The sequence below is a fragment of the Rhineura floridana genome, chromosome 2 (assembly GCF_030035675.1).
Source record: "Rhineura floridana isolate rRhiFlo1 chromosome 2, rRhiFlo1.hap2, whole genome shotgun sequence".
NCBI classification, from domain to species: domain Eukaryota; kingdom Metazoa; phylum Chordata; class Lepidosauria; order Squamata; family Rhineuridae; genus Rhineura; species Rhineura floridana.
In genome coordinates, this window is record NC_084481.1 from 225366557 (window position 1) to 225390427 (window position 23871).

General features: G+C 42.5%; 1 protein-coding gene across 4 annotated transcripts in view; it reads left to right on the plus strand.

The window, feature by feature from the left end:
• Positions 1 to 23871, plus strand: part of PPP2R5E (protein phosphatase 2 regulatory subunit B'epsilon) — a 105623-nt gene that overhangs the window by 71357 nt on the left and 10395 nt on the right. For all 4 annotated transcript variants that reach the window (XM_061612382.1, XM_061612383.1, XM_061612384.1 and 1 more), the window contains exons 4-12: positions 5618 to 5719; positions 8666 to 8758; positions 10038 to 10168; positions 11017 to 11076; positions 12658 to 12766; positions 14987 to 15040; positions 15124 to 15174; positions 18364 to 18483; positions 19009 to 19136. In XM_061612382.1, the coding sequence (XP_061468366.1) occupies positions 5618 to 5719; positions 8666 to 8758; positions 10038 to 10168; positions 11017 to 11076; positions 12658 to 12766; positions 14987 to 15040; positions 15124 to 15174; positions 18364 to 18483; positions 19009 to 19136 (848 nt within the window). The remainder of the gene's footprint in view (positions 1 to 5617; positions 5720 to 8665; positions 8759 to 10037; positions 10169 to 11016; positions 11077 to 12657; positions 12767 to 14986; positions 15041 to 15123; positions 15175 to 18363; positions 18484 to 19008; positions 19137 to 23871) is intronic.

The window sequence follows — 23871 nt, forward strand, 5'->3', positions numbered from 1 at the left end:
TTTCTCCTTTTTGTCCTTTAAAGTTTTTGGCGTGAACGGGCACCATTCTGACTGGCTCCGCTGGGGCCGTGTGGTCAGGAGCCCAACTCTGTCATTCCCTGGCAATCATCTGGGGGAACCACCCCATTTGTCCTTCGGCAGCTCCCACTGCTGGTTTTGCCCAGTCCCCTTTGCTGGGGTCTGGGCAGCACAATGGGGGAACCCAAATTTAGCTTCTTGGAGGCTTCCCCCCTCGTCTCCTGCGACCCTGCTGGGGCAGAGCAGTGGCAATCTCCTTGGCGGGGACTGATAGGCACCCCTTTCCCACCAGGTTTTTTTCTACTGTGGTTGTAGCCGCGGCTAACTTGTCTCACCATGGCGCTGCGAGGCGTCCTTGTCACGGTGGCCGCCGCTCGACCTACCTACCAGTGTGCTCACCAAAAATCATGGTTAAACTTTTAATATGAATTAATACACATAAAGGTTTTGCTTCTGAAGATTGAAAGTTGTTTGGTTGCGCAGGATTTTTTTTAAAAAAATCCCGATCTAACATCTAGTAGATTTTGGGGACTGAGAATTATGTGTGTGTAAAATTAAATTTCTTCTGTAGGAAAATGAATCTATGCAAGTTGCCTCTAACAGGATTAAGGTACAGTTGTGAAGACATGGGGTGGGTGGGTAGGGAGAAGCCTGTTCCCTGTTGAGTTTTGGAGTAGTGTTTGGGTTTTTTTGAGCAAAGAGGAGATTGGGGGCAAGTATTTCCTCTTTCAGTCAGGTGTGTGAAATATTTTTTTAAAGCAGTATTTAAAATACTATGAATATATTCAACTCGTATTGCTTCCAAGTCTTAGGAACATAGGAAGCTGCCTTGATGCGAGTCAGACTCAATGGTCCATCTAGTTCAGCATTGTCTACACTGACTGGCAGTGGCTCTCCAGGCAGATGCTCTACCACTGAGCTGTGGCTTAGAATCCAATATTCAGTGGTATTCATAGAATCATAGAGTTTGAAGGGGCCTATAAACCCATTGAGTCCAACTCCCTGCTCAATGCAGGAATCTAAATTAAAGCATACCCGACAGGTGGCTGTCCAGCCGCCTCTTGAAGGCCTCCAGTGTTGGAGAGCCCACCATCTCCCTAGGTCATGAGTTCCATTGTCATACCCTCTAACAGTTAGGAAGTTTTTCCAGATGTTCAGTGGAAATCTGGCTTTCTGCAACTTGAGCCCATAATTCCGTGTCCTGCACTCTGGGATGATCGAATAGAGATCCTGGCAAGTACTTTAAAAATGCTATCATATCTCCCCCCAGTCTTCTCTTCTCAAGGTTAAACATGCCCAGTTCTTTCAGTCTCTCCTTGTAGGGCTTTATTTCCAGTTCCCTGATCATCCTCGTTGACCTCTCCTAAACCCGTTCCAGTTTGTCTGCATCCTTCTTAGTGTGTGGTGTCCAGAACTGGACACAGTACTCAAGATGAGGCCTAACCTCACGTGATTTGGAAACTATACTTCTGTTAATGCAGTCTAAAATAACATTTGCCTTTTTTGCAGTCACATCACACTGTTGACTCATGATCAGCTTGTGATCAACAACAATCCCGAGATCCTTCTCGAATGTAGTATTGCTGAGCCAAGTATCCCCCATTTTATAACTCTGCATTTAGTTTCTTTTTCCTAGATGTAGCACTTTTCACTTATCCCTGTTAAATTTCATTCTGTTGTTTTCAGCCCAATGCTCCAGCCTATCAAGATCCCTTTGAATTTTGTTTCTGTCTTCCTGAGTATTATCCCTCCCACTTTTCTAACATCAGCAGATTTGATAAGCATGCTCTGTACCTCCTCATCCAAGTCATTAATAAAAATGATGATGAGCACCATGTCCAGGACGAGCCCTGCGGTACCTTGCTGGCTACTTCTCCCCAGTTTGAGAAGGAACCATTGATAATCATATGAAAACAAAGAAAACATTGTGTTTGTTGCAAACTTTCCCCCTCTTTGTTCTTGTTGCATTGTATTTGCATTGTATTTTTTTACTGGTTATTTCTTATGTAATTTTTGAATAATAATAATAAGAACAACAATAACAATAACAATAAGCATTCTTTGAGTACGATTCTGTAGCCAACTGTGGATCCATCTATGGTTGTTCATCCAGCCCACATTTAGCTAGGTTGCTAATCAGAATATCCTGTCAAAAGCTTTGCTGAAGTCCAGATATATTATGCCCACAGCATTCCCACAGTCTACAAGGGAGGTTACCCAATCAAAAAACAAGATAAGATTAGTCTGGCAGAATTTGTTCTTGATAAATCCATGCTGGCTTCTAGTAATCACTGTATTGTTTTCAAGGTGCTTACAGATTTTGATGATAGCATAGTATTAATGATAGCATTGTTTCATTTATTGACTGGATTACTAAAGAAGCAACATGGTTAGGACTTAATAGAAACATACTTTCAAATGTTGCCATATATACAATATCTTCAGTAGTTTGATGCAGTAGCGCAATCTGGGAGTCTGTAAACTATAAATGCTCCTGCAACACAGTGATAAGGCTTTTATATAACATAGCCTCCAGCTCCTCTCGGTTATCTCTTCTGACACAATTCTGAATTTGCAATATGTCAGTATTTTCAAGGAAAAGAAGGAATGAAAGTTAGTAAGTAAAGATAGGTTTTAGGAATAGCCGCTTTTAGTCTACATCTGTGACACTGTCAGCCTACTTCTCTGTGTGTATTGCCTCAGAATCAATTTGGTTCAATCCTAGGAAAATATGCACAGGGTTGTGTCCTTTGCGTGTGCTCTGATGCTATACTATTGAATTTTTTTGCATTGTATCATGCTTAATTCAACATTGCAATTATAGAAATGTTGGTGCCAATAGAGGATTTCACCCCAATGTAAATAGCTCCTTCAAAAGACCAATTTTCATCAGGACCATAGCAGGGGAGGAAACTCCCCCTTCCTTCCAACTGGGTGCCTCTCCCCCCACAACTGTTTTCCATTTTTTAAACAACATGCATGCACATCTAGTTTGGTCCTCACCTTGCTGTCAAATATATTGTTCCTCATCCCAGCAGAAGTGAATGATTTTCTGTTTGCATGGCCCAATATTTCTCTTGAAATCATTAATTTTGTCGCAACTTACAAGTTATTTTGTGTCAGCTATTATGGCATTCTTTAATGTGCAGCGAAGGTGTTTGTCTGTGTGTGTGTGTGTGTGTGTGTGTGTGTGTGAGAGAGAGAGAGAGAGAGAGAGAGAGAGAGAAATATCTGTGGAGGAAAGATTGAATCATGCTGTCTGTATAACAATTTAGAAAGCTGAAAGTGCTTTACATACGTTATTGTCCCTCTCACATCATCCATTTAAAGCACCTTTATACCACTTTAACAGTTATGGCTTTCCCCAAAGAACAATACAGTTCCCACAATTCTTTGTGGGAAGCCATGACTGTTAAAGTGGCATAAAAGTGCTTTAAATATATGGTATGGATGTGCCCTACCTCAGGCCTTACATCAGCATTGTATGGTAAGTCAATATCCCCCAACTGTAAATTGGGCAGAAACTTGGGCGGAATGGGGGGAGTGAGAATGAGAGATGGTAACTTGCTTACAATAATTCAGTAGCTTCATGGAAGATGGAAGATTTGAACTGAGAGATCTCTGTATCACAGCTCAGTCTCTTTGCCACTGTGGCTGAACTAGGTCTGTTTGTTAAATTATATGAATAGCATAGGGGTTGGCGATCACTTGTGTCCGAATAAGATTGTCTTCCAAGATAATTTGGTTGGAAGACGCCTGTGCGTGAATTTGTTTTATGTGGGGAGATCGGCGCGCGACGATCAACACACAATCTTGACAGAAAAAGACTTTGATCCAATGGCATGGGTACCACGATGATTGGAAGTCTTTTATCTGCTGCAGCCTTCATCCGCCTTCACAGCCATTGTAACATACACATTGTTATCCTCCGCCTGTTCTGCCATTGAGGACATTCTTGGATCGTTCTTTGTCTGGTTCCTCTCCCTCGACCTTACCGCCATGGGTGACCCTGCTGGGAGCACATGACTCCCGACGGCACAGGGTTCATTGGAACACGCAAGCCCACTCACCACTACAAGGTGACGATCCAGTGAGTGGGAATAGCATAGATAGATTATGTGAATGATCATGGGTACTGGAGGTTAATTTTAGAAAGAACTAATCATACACAATCTCTTGTTCCAAAGTTACATTTAAATCCGTTATTTTGGTATCTATCGCTAATAGATTCATGTCTACATAATTCTGCATTACAAAGATTTTCTTAAAAGTCAGTACACCTTACTCAGTAGTATATCAAAATACACCCTCTTGTGGTGAGAAAAGACTAAATACAAAGCCTTTTATCTCCCAGTTACTATTTCTCCTCTAGTTCTTTGTTCTTCACGTAGCTCATCTTCAAATGAATGTTTCTTGTTTGGCCTAAATCTCTGTTTTGTTACCGAAAACTGCTATAGAAATGGCTACCATTATTTTCATTTTGTTTTATCAGAAAAAGAAAACTCTTTAATGAACCTATGTGAACTATATTAATACTTCTAGATCTGTTAATTTTGATATTCAGGTGGATTTGCCTGGAAATTATTCTTATACTAAATGCAATATGAAAATTGATGTTTTGAAACTTGCAGCTTGTGCACCTAGTGCTAAACCATGATTTCGTGTTACATGTGAATGTGGCCAACATAAAACTAGTTTGAAAGCTATGAGAGGGAGCTTCTTTGTTTCAAATCCTGGAAATGTTTCTGCTTAACTGGAATATTGAAATGCATTAAGAGGATGAGATGATAGTTGGAGAGGCTGTATTGTATAAAGTTTTGGACTTGGACTTTGGATCCCTGGGTTCTTTCTCTTCTTAACTGTGAACCTCATTCAGTGGGTTTGGAAAAGATGCTGTATTTCAGCTAGTATCTAACAAGGTGGTTGTGAATAAAATGCTCTTGCTCCCTTCTGCTAGCTCTGTTAGGCTTTATCTGAATGCTGTAAAGAAAGGTTGAGACTGCATTCTCATGTGATGTGGGCCCAGTGAGGTGTAACTATAGCAGCGGACATTTCCCTTCCTTGGAATATAAGGTATGCTTGGTGCCCAGAGTATTGAAGGGTGGGGCAGGTAGCCATTTATTCTTAGAGGGAGGTGCTAGTCAGTTTAGAGGAGCCACATAGATTTTTATTTTCTCTAGAGCTGGCAGCTTTTGCTACCTGCCTGCTCTCATTACAAGGATAAAAATGAAGCAAGAATGGCTAGTGTAATTTGTAAACCATAAAGTGCAGTAGATGCTGTTCCTATCTAAAAATAATATGTTAGTGAAATGCATAAGATCAATTTATGAATTCATTGGGTGAATTTTAGAATTTGTAAATGCACTCTTGATTCTTTTGGTTGTCTTGCCCTGTAATCTTAAGGAGAGCAGGAAATATAGTGAACTTGCCAGGCAAGAGCGACTGTAATAGAACAGCAGCTGTTTGGGTTTTAGGAATTCCAACCATTGGGATAGAGGCTGGAAGACTTTAGTAAGGCAATTTAGAAGGAATATGGGTTTGTTTAAATTACTGTGCCTGAGTGGAACAGCAGCTTTAATTTTGTTTTTTAACTTCCTAGGTTTCTTGCAATATATTTCGAACACTTCCTCCTAGTGACAGCAACGAGTTTGATCCAGAAGAAGATGAACCCACCCTTGAGGCGTCATGGCCACATTTACAGGTGATCTTATTCTTTTTTATTTTATTTTAGAATTAAAAACAAATGCACTGGGTGGTATTCAACTAAATCTGTGTGCTAGCACAATGAGATCCCCCCCATCTTTCCCAACTCTGCTCTGGAGGTTTTGGGGAAACCCCAGAACAGATTTAAGGGGCATGCAAGGGGAGGAGAAGGGGAGAGCATTCTGTTGTGCAAGGAGAAATCTTTGCACTGACAGTATGATCTGATGAGCGCTACGTTGAATACAACCCACTAACTTGCTTGTTGGAAGGATGCTGAAATAGGGCACAATATCAAATATAAAAGAAAAATCGACAAAAATACTATTTTGTTATGACTAGCTGCACAAGGGAGGAGGAGTGGAGAGAAAATACGGTTTGTGACAGTGTCAGAAAGAAGAGGTTTTACAGGTATCTAAATCTAATTAGGACTAATCCTCCCTGCTGGGTTGTAAGTCTGGTGACTGTGGGGCTACATTGCCCTTCTCAGCTCTGCAGTCACATAAAAACGTAGGAAGAGCTCTGCTGGATCAGGGCAAAGACCCATTCCAGTTCAGCATGCTGTTTTCACAGTGGCCAGCCAGATGCCTACAGGGGCCTACAAGCAGGGCATGAACACAATGTCACTTCCCCACAGGACAGCAGATAGTTGAGGCTGCAGCAAAGTTCTTTCTGTGAGGGAAGGAAGAAAGCTCCCTGCAACTGATGGCTCCCTGCCCAATGGCAGAGCCAGATGTCTTCCCCTTGCTGTGCCTAAGAGCTTCTGTCTAGCAACCTCCCAGGAGTGCCAGGGACCAACGCTTACTTCTCCTTGCCTCTGCAGCTGTAGTGCAACATTGGGGATTCCTTATGTAGATTCAGTCAGTGCTTAATATTCCAGAGTTTTGGAGGTTCCATCCTGATCCTAAGCCCTTTGTTTGTGCACAAGCATACCACTATGTGAATGTTGAAGGCATTCTGTTAAAGCTGTTGTATGTAGTTGAAGTATTCACACAAAACAAAGTTGAAAAGCACCTGACCTACAGTGCCTTAGCCTGAAATGACTTTAAACGTCTATTTCTCACCGGGCATCTGATGTACACTTTTCCATATGTAGCTTGGCGGATGTGTTTTGAGTATGTGGGACCAACAGAAGTCTTCAATTTGACACGGTCATAATAGCTATTGCAAGTTATTTTGGGCGCCATATCCATTTGGTGGGTTTTATGTTGATTGTTAGCTTTGACAAACTTCTGGAGCCTTTCCTCTCATTTTCTAGTTCCCTTCTGAAATTGTGCTGAGACTCTCTATGCTGGATAGTAACGCTATGTGCCATATTACAGAGGAGTGAATAGGGATAAACAGTGCTTTTAAGTCCTATATTTAGCTTGGCATTGTTTAATATGGATATTGATTTTTATAAAAGGGAGTAGGGAACACCATTTTAAATAGTCAGTCTCCTAGGAAATATTGAGGCACATCAGGGAGAAGCAGCTATACAGCATGAAACTTTCAGTCCTCGAACAGCTAGACAAGATCCACGAACCACGCTTATGATGGGCTACAATTTCTACATCCAGTTTCACACAGACTTTAATAAAATATCCATGTTACTTCTTCCTTTCTACTCTCTTCCATTAATGGAACTAATAGCCTAGTCGGGTCAGTTGCTTTCTGCTAAAATGAAGCAGGCTTAGCGTGCAAAAGGCCCCAGGCTCAGCCCAGGTAGGACTGGGAATGTCGTGTCTGAAACCTTGGAGAGCCACTGCCAGTCAGTGTAGACTGCTCTAGATAGGCCTATGCCTGACTTGGGGAAAAGCAGCTTCTTATGTTCCCATGTACATGCAAACCTGAACAACTGTAGCCTTGTACCCCCCCTTCTTCAGGATAGTACAGTGAATAGCAGGGAAGAGGGGGTGTATAATCCTTTCCTTGCTCCAAACTGTGCATGCCTGGCATGGCGATTTGGGTTGAAGAAACTTAGCAGAGAAAGGGTTAAGGGCACCTTCCTTCCGCTACCATCAGTTGTACCAAGTGGCTTTTAAAACAGAAAAAGGACTGTTGGGCTACAGTTGCATGTGCTTACATGTAAAATATAGTTTGGCCCTGGAGGGAGAGAAAGTAGGCACATAAGTGCCTTTCATGCTGGAGGCAAAAAATTTCCAACCAGCTTAGAGAGTCCTGATTAAAATCACATTATTCTGCATCAGACATCTGTGTTGTACTAGAGTGCTCCCGAACATTTTCTAATTACTATTAAATGTTTCCAAACTGTTTCACCGATTCCTGTCAACATCATAATTGCTTTATATTAAATGATTTCAAGAGTCTGGAGGGCAGAGGAATGTGCATGTTGATTACCCCTGGGAGCTTTGACAAGCCAATGAACAAGCATTATAGCGTTGGTAATGCCTGCTCTTAGCAGTTCTTCTGATGACAGCTGAAAGAGAAGAATTAATGGGCACTAGGCTTGCGTCACTAGTTTATATGAAGATACGGAAATATCAGATTATTTGAATTTATTAAATTAAATTGGATTTATATACACCCTATCCTAAGGGCTCTGGCCAGGTAATATTTAATTGTATATTAGGATCTATCTCTTTAAAGGGTTCATAGAAAAAATGGACTATATAAATGGACCCAGGAAGGTGGGGCAGAGGGGAAGAGAGTTTTATCAGGGTGGTTGTGAGGAGAATTTTTTTTAAAAAAGATGTTTGATTAAAAAAGAACAAGGAAAAAAACTCTCCATACATGGTGAACATTTAGTTCTTCTGTGCAGGGGGAGGAGGGCAGCAGATGTGGAAACTCGCTCACTTAACCAGGAGGTAGGCATGTAGATGATATCTCTACCCACCTTCCTCTGCTGCCTCTTAAATACAGAGGCAAAACAATCATTTACTGATGCTTTCCGAAGAAATGCAGCATGCATTAACACATGACTAAATTGTGGTTTGATTTTTTGCAGCTTGTATATGAATTTTTCATACGATTTTTGGAAAGCCAAGAATTCCAGCCCAGCATTGCCAAAAAATACATAGATCAGAAATTCGTATTACAGGTAAGGTTGTTTGATTCCTTTTAGGCTTATGATAATATTAATTACGTTAACTTTTTTAAAATTAGGATGATTTCTACGGTTTTAATGAGTCTGTATAGATACTCATGAGAAACTTGCACTGAGATTATGAAGATGACACTGCAAAACTGTTGCCTAAGTTTGGTAGAAGATGAAATGTTTGGCACTAAGAAATAGGTAACTTGACTAAAACCACATGAGAGAGAATGCTGCATAGCCATCTGCTGAAATAATTCTCTCTTTCTGCTACCACCTTATGAATATAATTCCTTACATGGCTTAGGACCACAATACCTGATGGACTGCCTCTCCCGAAATGAACCCACCTGTACACTACGCTCAACATCTAAGGCCCTCTTCCGGGTGCCTACTTCTAGGGAAGCTCGGAGGATGGCAACAAGGGAGAGGGCCTTCTCAGTGGTGGCTCCCAAATTATGGAATGATCTCCCTGATGAGGTGCACCTGGTGCCAACAGTGTTAACTTTTCAGCGCCAGGTCAAGACTTTCCTCTTCTCCCAGGCATTTGTGTTTTAAATTTTTTTTTTTTTTTTTAAATTTGTATATTTGTTTTTTATTGTTTTTAATTGCTGTAAACCACCCAGAGAGCTTCAGCTATGGGACGGTATATTAATATAATATAATAAAATGAAAAATGAATGAATGAATGAATGAATATATAGTTGCACAAAAGGCCTGAATCTGCCCTTCATTAGAACTTGCCAATGGATAAGCAATATGTTAGCAAATCAGTTCTTGGGAAGTAAAGGTTATATCCATCTCTGTCCTTCCATTCATGGTGGGCTCTTCAATCCAGCAAAGGCTTCTGTAAACAGGAGGAAGAGAGAGGTAATTGTTACACAATCCCCCTTCCCTCTGCAGCCCCTTGTGCCCACCCCAAATCTGCTTCAGAGGATTCTGGCACCCTCTGGAACAGTGGGGGAGCTCTGTGTGTGTGTCTGAGGAGGAAGGGGAGAGAGAGAGAGAGAGAGAGAGATTTGCAAGAACTTCCTCTCCCCCTTTTGTTTATGGAAGCCTCCATTGGATCAAAGCACCTTCTGCAAAAGACAGCATGGGATGCAACCCTAAGGTTTGGGTAGGGATCCATTAGTCAGGCAGGCGGCAGAAATTCATGATGGGCAATATGGTTGCAGAGTACAGGACATGCAGAAACATAGGCAGATAAAGCTGATTCAGAAATGTAAATGTTAGAGGCAGAGGTACCATTTCTGAGCTATTTGTTCTGTTTTTATTTTTGAAATAGCTTCTGGAGCTGTTTGACAGCGAAGATCCTCGAGAGCGGGACTACCTAAAAACAGTCTTACACAGAATTTATGGCAAGTTCCTTGGTCTTAGAGCATTTATCAGAAAACAGATTAACAATATTTTTCTACGGTAAGTTTTTTTTAAAAAGAAAACTGCTTACTGGGTTCCATGGGTTATATAATATTTATTTTGTTGTTGTATGTATCTATTTTTTGTGTTCGTAACATATTTTTGTTGAATTGTGATTTTAAACTGGTGTGATGGATGAGGGAAAATAAGCTGAGCTTGAATCCTGGGAAGAGAAGGCACCATGGGCACGTAGTTCCTGTGTCTGAGATATTGGTCAGTTGCCTTCCTTTGATTGGGTTGCACTCCCCTGAAGGAGCAGGTACGCAGTCTAGGGGTTCTTCTGGATCCAGCTTTGTCACTGGAGGCCCAGATAGCCTCAGTGGCTAGAAACACCTTTTACAGCTGCAGTTAGTGCAGGATGCTGCTGTATGGTTGCTGACAGGAGTGAGACCCTGTCAGCATATAACGCCTCTGCTCAGAGATCTCAGCTCGTTGCCAATTTGTTACTGGGCCAAGTTCAAGGTGTTACTATTGGTATATAAAGCTCTTTAACAGTTTGGGACCAGTCTACTTGTGAGATCACCTTACCTCACATGTGCTCACTTGACTGCTTTGATCTGCGAAACTAGCACTGTTACCCAGGTGCCACATAACACTTGTTCTGCCCTTGTAAGAAATCATTCATTTAGTGTGGCAGCACCTGTGTTGTGGAACTCTCTGCCTATTGACATCAGGCAGGTACCGTTGGTATATTCTTTTTTGGGCCTGCTTTAAACATTTTTGTTTAGGCAAGCCTGTCTAGACATGTAGAAGTTGATGAGTTTTAATCTCTTGTTAGTTTACTACTGATTTAAATTGTCTCTTAAAATTTTTAGTTACTGGCATTAAATCTCTGTATTTTTTGACAGGTTTGTTTATGAAACTGAACACTTCAATGGTGTAGCTGAACTGCTGGAAATATTAGGAAGGTAATTGTCTCATTTTAATGGCTGACCTCAGCTATAACACATATATATCGTGTCAAACGTGTGAAAAGGGTTATCTTAAATGTGTTGAGGGTCACATTCTAACACTGGAATCCCCCAAATGTTTTTATTCCTGTCCTTTTCCCATGGAGATCTGTTTAGTGTACCAGATTCTTCCATGCCCATTTTAGCATCACACCAATGTCAGGTAGGCTAGCCTGAGAGGTGGTGGTTCATCCAAAGTCATCCAGTGAGCTTTGTGACTGAGTGGGGAGTTGAACCTGGGTCCTTGTCCAACACTAAGCCTCATTAGTGTTGAACTTGCTTCCAAATAAGCATGGTTATGATAGTAAGCACATGGCACAATATAAGCTGTTGCATTGCCATGTAGGCTCATAAGATGAGAACTCCTGAATCAGGTGTAAGTGCAAGATAGGTATTCCTTTGCTGAAGCCTAAATACCATCCTCAGCACTAGCATAGTACCAGCTCTCAGCCTTACCTTTTTCTCCTTCCCCGGCACATCTGTGCCACATGCAACAATTAAAGGTTGTGCAGATGGGAGTGAAACTGTGGAAGGTCCTCCTTGAAATTTAGGAAGGATGTCATCACTTTGAATGCTGGGTGTCTGGCACAAAGAAGCTAAATACTGGTTTCCCTGATAAAGGACAGAGTCACTTGCCAGGATTGGGATGCTGCTTTATTTGAGCTAGTTAAAGCTGTTCTTTAAATCCACTTTAGAAGGGATAGTGTTTTTAGAAGGATTGGGTGGTTGTTGGACATCCCATTTTGGCAATATGCAGTTTACCAGGCATCCCATTTTGTTAAGGTAGTTAAAATGCAGTGTCGTTTTTCAAATGTTATGTGTCTGTATCCTTAGCTGTTAGGCATGTGCTTAACTTTGGATGCAAGATGCTGTTAATCTTTAGATGCCAGGCTGTTAAGCTTTTCTGTGTTTCAGTGTAGATATGTTGGATGATCTATACCTTGGGTTTGTTCACTTTTTTACTTGACCTCCAAGATTTTATCAGCAAGGGTGGACTTTGGACTCATGCACTTTATTTTCATGGCTCTTGGGCCCATGTGCTGCTGCTTCCATTCACCTGGCTGCAGGTAGAAGTGAATGACTGACTGAAGAGATCCCACGTTCATTTGAAAATAAAACGTCTCAAATCTTGGAAGAAATCATTGGCTTTATATTGCAGGCTTTGGGAGATTCGCCCTTGAAGTAAATGTGGTTCATTCAGTCACTTCTACCCACAGTGAAAGAGCATAGGAAACCAAAACTTGCTCATGATAATACTGTGGATAGAATTCCAGGGGTCATGTAATGAAGAAGAAATAATAAAAATAAAAATAAAAAGGAAAGCCCTGCTGATAGCTGTATAATAAGCGCTGACTGATTGCATGTATAGGTAAATGAATGTTTTCTGTTCATAAATAAAATTGACAAGATAACTTCTGCTCTCGGGCAAATGTAGACCACGTTTCACATAACCTTTGTGTGGCTGGGATTAGGTACTGCTCAGTTCTGTCCTTATTGAGGAATACCATGGTACTAAAATGCTTCTTTTCTCATTTCTAGTATTATCAATGGCTTTGCTTTACCTCTTAAAGCCGAGCATAAACAGTTTTTGGTGAAAGTGCTGATTCCTCTACATACCGTTAGAAGTTTATCGCTCTTCCATGCACAGGTAGAAACTTCCATACAGATATTTTCTGTTTCTGGCTTTTGTTAGAAGTGGTGCAACAATTCTGTAGGTACTGAATTGGAACTATTTTATCAAACTACCTCACAAAATTGAAACATACAGACTTTTTGCAGACTGTCATAAACCTAAGCTATATTTTAAAAGTGCAGTAGCACAAAGAGTGAGGCTGTTTGGAGGTGTGATCTGTTGGTGGGACAGATGATATCAAGAAGCACCTGATAGCCACAGCCCATCATGGTATCAGCTCATGGGCGTAAAGTGTGGGTCCTGGTCTTAGGTGAAGATCTTTTCAAGGACTGGTGTTTGAGTCGCTAAACCTGGGGTCTCTCGTGTGTGCAAAGTGCATGCTTTTGTGTTCACTAGAGATCATCCACAGCTGGGCAGAAATCTTCTCCAAGCAGTCTTTCAGCTGATACAGTGTAGACAACATTCCTCCATCCCTTTGTGTTGGCCTGTGCTTAGTAGCTTACAAGGTTATTTGGGTAGAGGTGGGTGGAGGTATTGTCTATTTTCACTCACAATCAAGTGCTAGGTAAACTGGGGAGACACAAGAGTGTTGTGTAGATATAGGTCTAGCTGAGTGGTTCCCAAACTTTGAAAACGGCTGAGAGTCTTGGCGGACCATTTAATCTTTTTTCCTGCCTATTGTAGCAGTTGTAATATGCTCTGCTAGATGCGATATGATTTTAATTGTAGTTTATCACTTTTTTATTTTTTACATTGTATTTTATTGTATTACAATTTGAATTTTCCATAGAATTTCCAGCCTGGCACAAATAAAATAAACAATAAAATACAATTAAAAATCAATATGAATATTTAATGTGGAGATGCCACAGACGACCTGAATGAAGCTCACAGACCATAGTTTGGGAATCCCTGCTCTAGCTGAATTGGAGCTACTGCTAATCATTTTATCTAATTATTTAGTGTTGCCTTTGGAGGGGGCACACACAAGGTTTAAAAACAAATTCAAACCTTACATCACACATTGTACAACATTGGAGTGGGAGGTGGAAACAGAACAAGTGCCTGTCTTCAGTGATACTGAATCCAGCACCCCTTTTTTCTTACCTTGTTAGTTTTTGTGTCTCGCTGCTGCACTCTACTCCCAAGTTGGAGTTTGGCAGCTAGATATGCCCACTAGCTGACTTAGAGAAGTGTGCTGTAGCCAGAGTCAGATACCTACCTACTTTTCTCCTGACCCCCTTACTTGCCACACCAGTGGATCTGTAGTCAACTGATGCTAAACACCCAAGGCTAGCATGCTTAACTGCCCTCGATGGGAGAGAAGGAAAGAACTGCCTGCTAGACCAGGCCAGTGACCCATCTAGTCCAGCATCCTGTTCTCACAGTGCTGTCACATGAATGTGCTGCCTCCTTCTAGAAACCAGCTGTGAAGAGGTTGGCTAGGACTCCAAGGTTGCTTTTGTCTACTGCAAGGTAGTAATAAAGTAGCCATTGGCTGTGTGTCAGATCCAGTCCTTAGTCTGCCAGTCTTCTAGATTCTGTAGTGTTCTTGCTTCCTTAAGCTGGCAACAGATCTTCTTATTGAACAACAGCATATCTTATCTCTTTCTTTGTCACAGAAAATATCACTCTAAACTTTGCCTCTGATATTCCTGTAGATGTACCCTTGTTAGCTTAGTCTTCTTATATGTAAATCTTCAGCCCCAGTACTGCCAAAAATGTAAAAGAAAAACTTCCCAGGACAATGAGGCATACATTGCTGAAATTGAGATGGTTTCAAACCCACATTTACCTAGTTGCTTTAGTATACTGAGGAGTTTGGTGTGTTGGTCTACACTGCAGTTTGATGGAACCCCACTTCTTTTCAGTCTTTATTTTAAATGGGAACTACTAGCAGAATAAGACTTGGATACAAAGCTGCCCATTGGCAGTTGGAAGGCTCTTGCACTGTGGCGAGATTGTCCCTGATTTGTCCCTTCCTGCTGCTTCTCCCTGCACTACTTCCTATACTTTTCCAGAGAGGTTTCCCATCCTCAGGAGCTGCATTTCGTAGCTGCAGGAGGCTGTGGAAGGAAGTGGGAGGAAAACCCAATACCACAAGGGAAGTCTTTTTGTGTCAGTTAGAATTCAAACTATGTGTCTGGATTAGCCACTTTAATGATACTTTTTATTCCTCTTGCATTTCCAAGAAAATATTTTAATGTGCATGTTTTCCTCTTATTTTTTTTACAGTTGGCGTATTGTATAGTGCAGTTTCTGGAGAAAGACCCTTCACTCACAGAGCCTGTAAATATATTTTTATCTTTAAAGTTAACTTCACAGAGCTGTGTCTTCCTGTATGTAAATGTTCTGTTCACTGTCACTTCTAGGTCATTAGAGGTTTAATGAAATTCTGGCCGAAAACCTGCAGTCAAAAAGAGGTAAGTTATGGGGCTTAGATTGTCTTCTTGTTGAAAATAGTATCTGTAGAAAAAGAAAATCTTGGGCCATCTCTTAAATGCATTGTAAGCAAATGTAAAGTGATGCACATTGGTCCATCTACCTCAGTATTACCAACACTGACTGGCAGCAGCTCTTCAGGATTTCCAGAAGGGAGTCTCTTCCAGCCCTACCTAGAGATGTGGTGGAATGAACCTGGGACCTTCTGCATGCAAGGCAGATACTGTACTACTGAGATACAGCCCTTCCCCTAATTTCACATATATGCTCATGGGGTGTGAAATGGGGGTGACTGGCCAAGAAAGAGATGCTGGGGTCACAGTAGATAGCTGGATGAAGATGCTGATCCAGTGTTATGAAAAAAGTGTTCCATGCTAGGGATCATTAGGAAAGGGACTGACAATAAAATTGCCAATACCATCATGGTACAGTAGGTCCCCACTCATACGGTGGGTTAAGCTCCAGATCCCCGCCAAAAAGTGAAAATCGCCCCAAAGTGGAACATACGAGGCTGCTTGAGTCTTTGAACTGCTGCCCCGGAGGGCGTCACGTACCCAGACCCTGGGTCGGAGGGAAACGAGTGTCCGACCCCCTGTGCACGAGGCGGGCACATGATGTCCTGCCCCAGTCTTGGCCGGATGCATCGCGGAAGAGACAACTGCGGCTTCCGCTGTCCCCCTGCAGGCCTCCAGAGTTTCCCTTCATGCGGCCTGGCGCACCTGAGGGGCCGTGGGCAGAGGCTGGGCCCTCCCCACGTCTGTTGAGGAATGGTGGTGAGACCTCAGTGAGAAGGCTCAGCGAACGCGCGGCAGTCAAGTCTGAGGGCTGCACTGCGTGAGCCCGTTGGTCCCATTGGTGGGGGAACCCGGCTGCTTCCCACACATTGGCGGATGTGGCACTGCTGTCACCGGTGGGCTGCACCGCTCTTTGTGGAGGGGGCCCATGCCCCCTCCGTCCTCCCTGCTTGCGGTTTTCTGGACCTGCCCCGTTCCCGCTCTGCCACTCGAGTCGGCCTACCCTGTTGGTGGCCGTTTCTCCTTCCCTCGGTCCAGACTCTCGCCCGCGGCCCCCCTTACCCCGACCCTGAAGCGTGGGCGAGGCGGACCGGAGGGATGCGTGGCACAGCACCAAGGCAGGAGCTGGTTGGTTGATGCGGAGGCTTTCCTCAAGTGGTGGGGTGCAGGACTCCAGGTCTAAGGAAAGGTTCCTATGGAAAAAATAGGGAGGAGGTGTGATCTCCCTTTTTAAAAAATGATAATATTGGGGGTTGGGGATAACCCAGCACAGATTTGGGGAAGGAAAGGATTAGAACATAATGAACATGGATATAATTGAAAACCTCCGTATTAGCGGAACTCTGAGAAGCAGGGCCCTACTGCATTATACAAATCTATGGTGTGACCACACTTGGAATACAAGTTTTTCTGGTGCTGATATCACTTAAATATATAGAGACGAACCTTTGCTCAGTAGGAGAGCATATGCATGTCAGTATAATGGGCAGTGTTCAATCTAGCTGAAATACATATTGGCTAAGCACAATCTGTAAGCTCTTGTTGCAGACCCTGAACAGTGGGCCTTCTCCATTCATCTATTCAAGTAATGGTAATGTAGGAAAATCATTTGCACATCATGATAAGCCATGGTTTCGGCTTATTATGGTTTATTGTGTATGAGTAGCGTGCTGGTGCATGCTGCCTCATCACTCCTACTTTGCTCCTTCTCTGGCCAAGCAGGGAGTAATAAACAAGGAAGTTGCAGTTAAGCTTGGCTTCCTGATCCCAGTGAATGCAGTGCTCCCTAGCAAGCCAGAATCGCTATCCAGTCTTAAACCAAGGTTTGTTGTTATCTTATCCTGATTTATTAGAGAAGAAACCATGATCTTGGGTGTGGATGAAATGGAAAGCCAAGCTTATTTGTGGCTTCCTGGTTTGTTTCTCCTGTTCATGCCAGGGGAGGAGGAAAGTGGGAGTGATCAGGCAGTGTTCATCAACATTCTGATCATTCACAACAAACCACAATAAGCCAGAAACCATGGCTTGCTATCATGTGCAAATGTGATGTCTGGACCTTTTGATCTAGTCACTTCTATGTAAATAGCGCATGTCCTTAAAAAGCTTTTTAATATCTTCATGTTTAGGATATCTATGGACATAAACATGAGCACCTTCCTCCTCTGGACTCAGAAAAATGTACTGCATCACCCCCACCCCAATCCATTAGTGTTCTCCTCTACAGGCATAATGCACTTCAACACTACTAAGATGTGCTATAAAATCATGAAAACAGAATAACAGATAGAAGCCTTAACACTGCTTGAGTAGATGTTTAGAGCTGCTGTGGTTGCAGTGCTTAGAGTGCTTAACTAGGGGGACACTCATTTGTGAAGCTTACTGGGTGACCTTGGGTCAAGTACTGGCCTACCATACAGGGTTGTTGTGAGGATTAAATGGTGAGGGTCCTGTCATGTATGCTGCTTTGAACTCTTTAGCGGAAAGGCAGGATAGAAAGTTAACAAATAAATAGTTTTTTCTACTACATTGGAAAGTTTAGGTATCCTTGAGGAAGCATAAAGCTAAATAATCCTGTTAAATGATTTTATATGCATTTATTTTTTACATCCATCGAGTACTTGGAAATCATAAACCCTTTGCTTTGCACAAAATTTGACAGCAACCTAATTCAGGATATTGAACAGTAACTATTGCATGTTGCTTATTGTTATAGCAGTAAAATAATGGTTGGCATTAAGGAGATAACCATTATTTTACTTCTATAACAATAAGCAACATGCAATTCCAGATGGCATTATCTGGAAAAAGTAAGCTGCCTACCCTAATTAACTCTTAATTGTGAAAACCTTTTAAGAACTGTTGGGAATATTTGCATGTGCTCTTTGTAGCGTTTGGCAGTCTGGTGGTTTATCTTGTGTGGAAAACCCTTACTGACTTGAAGCATGCACGTTGCTATACCAATAAATGGTGCTGCTTTGTGCACTTACTTCCTAAGAAGTATGTGGATAATTGCAACCGGTGTCTGCAAGTGAAAGGTATTTTACTCCTCTTATCCATTATGTTTACTTGCATAATTAGAAGCTAAGCTGATGTTTCCTTCAAAATCCGTTTGAAAATGGAAACAAAAAGCCTTTAATAATTTCTTTCTCACTTTAGGTTATGTTCCTTGGAGAGCTGGAGGAGATATTAGATGTGATTGAACCTTCACAATTTGTCAAAATTCAAGAACCCTTGTTTAAACAAATAGCCAAGTGTGTCTCTAGCCCTCACTTTCAGGTCAGTATTGGCAGCAAAAAACTCAGAAGCAAATAGCATGTTGCATGTAAATATGTGTAAGTCATGGCACCATTTTTAAATATGAGAAGTGACTTCAGAAGAGGGAAATTCTGTGCAATGAGCACATTTGGGAGGCCGCTTAATCTTTCCCCCCGAATTGCTTCCTCTCATTGGATTTCTCACAGTGGAATACCACTGGAGAAGAGCCTCAGAAGATCTTATTTATTGGTTGTTCATTAAATTTATATCCTGCCCTTCCTCCCAAAGGAGCCCAGGGTGGCGGATGCTCTTAGGAAGATGAGCTTAAGGTCTTGGTAGGTATATGTGAGAGGAGACAATACTTCAGATAACCTGGCCTCAAGATGCTTAGAGCTTTAGAGGTCAATACCAGCACTTTAAATTGGGCCCAGCAGCAGTCTGGAAACCAGTGCAGATGGCAAGACAGTGGCATAATATGATTGCATTTACTTGGAAGTGTGACAGAATTCCGGAAATAACAGAATACAATTTCCCCCTCTTTCCAAGGTGGCTGAAAGAGCACTGTACTATTGGAATAATGAATACATCATGAGTTTGATAGAGGAGAATTCCAATGTAATACTTCCCATCATGTTTTCCAGTTTGTACAGGATTTCCAAAGAACACTGGAATCCGTAAGTTGTTTTTTTTACCATTGCTGCTTATTCTTCAGCACATTGAAAGGCTTACGTTTCTACCTTTCAAAGCTGACTTCCTCACAGTAAAATATTAATTATCTGACCCAAACACATTTTACCATCTCTAGGGTTTTATAGCATAACTCAACACAAAATGTTCTTAATTCTAGACTCTCACAGTGAAAACACTGCATTGGAAAGCATTTCAGATATTTATCTGAGCTCTGTATATGAAATGTGTTACCACACAATGATCGAGAAGTTGCTGTGTATCTAATACACAGTATAGCGTGGTAGCTGACAGTACTGTACGGTACAGTATGATAATGTAATCTTGCAGACACTGTTCTGAGATCCTTGGAGTGAGAAATTAACATGGAAACAAAACATTGGAATTGCAGAGAGAGAGAGAAACTCCCTGTATGTGGTCAGGATGTGGCCCAATCCATTTTGTGGTCAGGATGTGGCCCTGCCTTGCTGTGTACATGGTCACTTGGGAACATAGACAAGGGTATAACTATTAAAAGTCAGAGGAGACTTGGTTGGACCTTGAAAAGAACTCTTCTTATCATCTGGCCAATTTTACTTGAAAAGTGGCATTGGAACTGGCACATAGATATTGTTTGCTGCACAGCCATTATCTACCCATAGTGTCTTGTATTTGAATGTGTGTTCCCTGGAATAAGTGAGTGCTGTGCTTGCAACTCTTGAGCATGTGTGTTGTTATGTACCTTTGAGTCAATTACGACTTATGTGGCGACCCTATGAATCAGTGACCTCCAAGAGCATCTGTCATGAACCACCCTGTTCAAATCTTCTAAGTTCAGGTCTGTGGCTTCCTTTGTGGAATCAATCCATCTCTTGTTTGGCCTTCCTCTTTTTCTACTCCCTTCTGTTTTTCCCAGCATTATTGTCTTTTCTAGTGAATCATGTTTTCTCATGATGTGTCCAAAGTATGATAACCTCATTTTTATCATTTTAGCTTCTAGTGATAGTTCTGGTTTAATTTGTTCTAACACCCAATTATTTGTCTTTTTCGCAGTCCATGATATGCGCAAAGCTCTCCTCCAATACCACATTTCAAATGAGTTGATTTTTCTCTTATCTGCATTTTTCATTGTCCAACTTTCATATCCATACATAGAGATCAGGAATACCATGGTCTGAATGATCCTGACTTTATTTATTTATTTATTTATTTAAAATATTTATACCCCGCCCTTTTTCCGAGGAACTCAGGGCGGCTTACATTAAAACATTAAAACAGCAATAATTAATAAACATGATATTCAGTTTAAGCAATTTAAAATGGAATTAAATAAACATAGGTTAAAACTAACTACATTGGTTAAAAGCCCGTCTAAATAGAACAGTCTTCACCTGTGCATGAAAGTTTGATAATGAGGAAGCCAACCGGACCTCAATAGGGAGAGAGTTCCACAGTCTAGGGGCGGCCACCGAAAAAGCCCTATTCTGTGTCTCTGCAAGATGAACTTGCAGGAAGGAAGGGGTAATAAGTAGAATCTCGCTGGAGGATCTTAAAGTCCGAGCAGGTTCATAGAGGGAGAGGCGCTCTGACAGATAGCCTGGACCTAAGCCGTATAAGGCTTTATAGGTCAAAACCAGCACCTTGAATTGTGCCCGGAAACAAATGGGCAACCAGTGGAGCTGATACAACAGCGGGGTTGTATGTTCTCTATATCCCGCCCCAGTTAACATCCTGGCTGCAGCTCTTTGTACCAATTTCAGTTTCCGAGCAGTCTTCAGGGGCAGCCCCACGTAGAGCGCGTTACAGTAGTCTAATCGGGATGTAACTAAGGCATGTGTCACCGTGGTCAAGTCTGACTGGTCAAGGAACCGGCGCAGTTGGCGCACCAATCTTAATTGAGCGAAAGCACTCCTAGCCACAGCCGAGACCTGTGCCTCCAGAGTCAGAGCCGAGTCCAGGAGCACTCCCAAACTGCGAACCTGTGATTTCAGGGGGAGTGTAACCCCATCCAGCACAAGTTGAATCCCTATTCCCTGCTCCACCTTCCGACTGACGAGGAGCACCTCTGTCTTGTCAGGGTTTAATTTCAGCTTGTTCGCTCCCATCCAGTCCATCACTGATACCAGGCATCGGTTGAGAACCTGGACGGCTTCCTTGGTTTCATCAGGTGGAAAGGAGAGATAGAGTTGGGTGTCATCTGCATATTGGTGGCACCGAACCCCAAAACTCCGGATAACCTCTCCCAGCGGTTTCATGTAGATATTAAATAACATGGGGGACAAAACTGAACCCTGTGGGACCCCATAAGTCAATGGCCAGGTGGTCGAACAGGAGTCCCCCATAACCACCTTCTGGGTTCGTTCCTCCAGGAAGGACCGGAGCCACCGTATTCCCGTGCCTCCAAGTCCCATCCCAGCGAGGCGGCCCAGAAGGATACCATGGTCGATGGTATCGAAAGCAGCTGAGAGATCCAGTAAAACCAACAGGGACACACTCCCCCTGTCCAGCTCTCTGTGAAGGTCATCCACCAAGGCGACCAAGGCCGTCTCAGTTCCACAACCTGGCCTGAAACCAGACTGAGCTGGATCTAGATAGTCCGTCTCATCCAAAAATCCCTGGAGCTGAGCAGTCACCACCCGCTCTATTATCTTGCCAAGAAAAGGAATATTAGATACTGGGCGGTAATTACCTAATAATAGGGGGTCCAAGGAAGGTTTTTTCAGTAAAGGTCTTATTACTGCCTCCTTTAGACAGGACGGTATGCTGCCCTGTCCCAAAGAGGCATTAATCACTTCCATGACCCACTTAACCAGTCCCTCTCTGGCAGTTTTTATAAGCCAGGAAGGGCAAGGATCTAACATGCACGTGGTGGGACGTACTTCTCCAAGGATTTTGTCCATATCCTCGGGTTGAACAAGCTGAAAAGAATCCATTCTAATTAAGCAAGCAGGAGCCGAAGTTACATCCATAGAGACTGTGTTAATCTTGGCGTCTAAGTCAGAACGAATCTGAGCGACTTTGTTTGCAAAATAACATGCAAACTCATGACAACGGGTTATAGAGTGGTCAACATATTCATGAGGGTCAGAATTTAAAAGACCCTTGACAACTCAAAACAATTCCGCCGGGTGAGATTCAGCGGATGCAGTAGAGGCGGAGAAGAAGAGTTTCTTCTGGGTCCTCACTGCTGTTGAATAGGTTTTTAAGTAGGTTCTAGCCCGCGTTCGATCAGATTCGTTCAGAGTTTTCCGCCAACGTCGCTCTAGTCTCCGTCTTTTGCGTTTCATCATCACCAGTTCTCCAGTAAACCAAGGAGCCGATTTGGTTCCAATCCGCGAAAGGAGGCGCTTAGGGGCGATTGTGTCCACCGCCCTGGTCATTTCTTCATTCCAAAGGTCGACCAAGGCTTCGACAGAATCACCTGCCGAGGTGACCAGAAAATCCCCAAGGGCCATCAGAAAACCATCCGGATCCATCAGTCTCCTGGGGTGGACCATTCTAATTGGTCCCCCACCCCTGCGGAGGTTCTGAGTCGCAGTGAGTCGAAAACTAACCAGGTAGTGATCTGTCCATGACAACGGAACTAATGAAAGTTCCTCCACACCAGGATCACAAACATCTCGTCTAGCACAGAAGACAAGGTCCAAAATATGACCAGCAGCGTGAGTGGGGCCAGATATTATTTGGGACAAACCCATGGTTGTCATGGAGGCCATGAACTCCTGAGCCACTCCAGAAAGGGCAACATCGGCGTGGACATTGAAGTCGCCCAGTACCACAAGCCTGGTAGACTCCAGTATCAACCCCGAGATTACCTCAGTTAGCTCAGGAAGGGAGACAGTTGGGCAGCGGGGTGGGCGGTACACCAACAGAATCCCTATTTTGTCCCGAGCACCCAGCTTCAAAAAAACGCATTCGAACCCTGAGGACTGTGTAAGAGGGTACCTTTAGTGTTCAGTGATGTTGTTATGTGCCTCCAAGTCAGCTACGACTTATGGCAACCCTATGAACCAGTGACCTCCAAGAGCATCTGTCATGAACCACCCTGTTCAGATCTTGTAAGTTCAGGTCTGTGGCTTCCTTTATGGAATCAGTCCATCTCTTGTTTGGCCTTCCTCTTTTTCTACTCCCTTCTGTTTTTCCCAGCATTATTATCTTTTCTAATGAATCACGTCTTCTCATTATGTGTCCAAAGTATGATAATCTCAGTTTCATTATTTTAGCTTGTAGTGATAGTTCTGGTTTAATTTGTTCTAACACCCAATTATTTGTCTTTTTCACGGTCCATGATATGCGCAAAGCTCTCCTCCAACTCCACATTTCAAATGAGTTGATTTTTCTCTTATCCGTCTTTTTCACTGTCCAACTTTCACATCCATACATGGAGATTGGAAATACCATGGTCTGAATGATCCTGACTTTAGTGTTCAGTGATACATCTTTACATTTGAGGACCTTTTCTAGCTATCCTCCCCAGTCCTAGCCTTCTTCTGATTTGTTGACTAGTCTCCATTTTGGTTAATGACTGTGCCAAGGTATTGATAATCCTTGACAAGTTCAATGTCCTCATTGTCAACTGTAAAGTTGCATAAATCTTCTGTTGTCATTACTTTAGTCTTTTTGACGTTCAGTTGTAGTCCTGCTTTTTGCTTTCCTGTTGAACTTTCATCAGCATTCGTTTCAAATCATTACTGGTTTCTGCTAGTAGTATGGTATCATCCTCATATCTTAAATTATTGATAT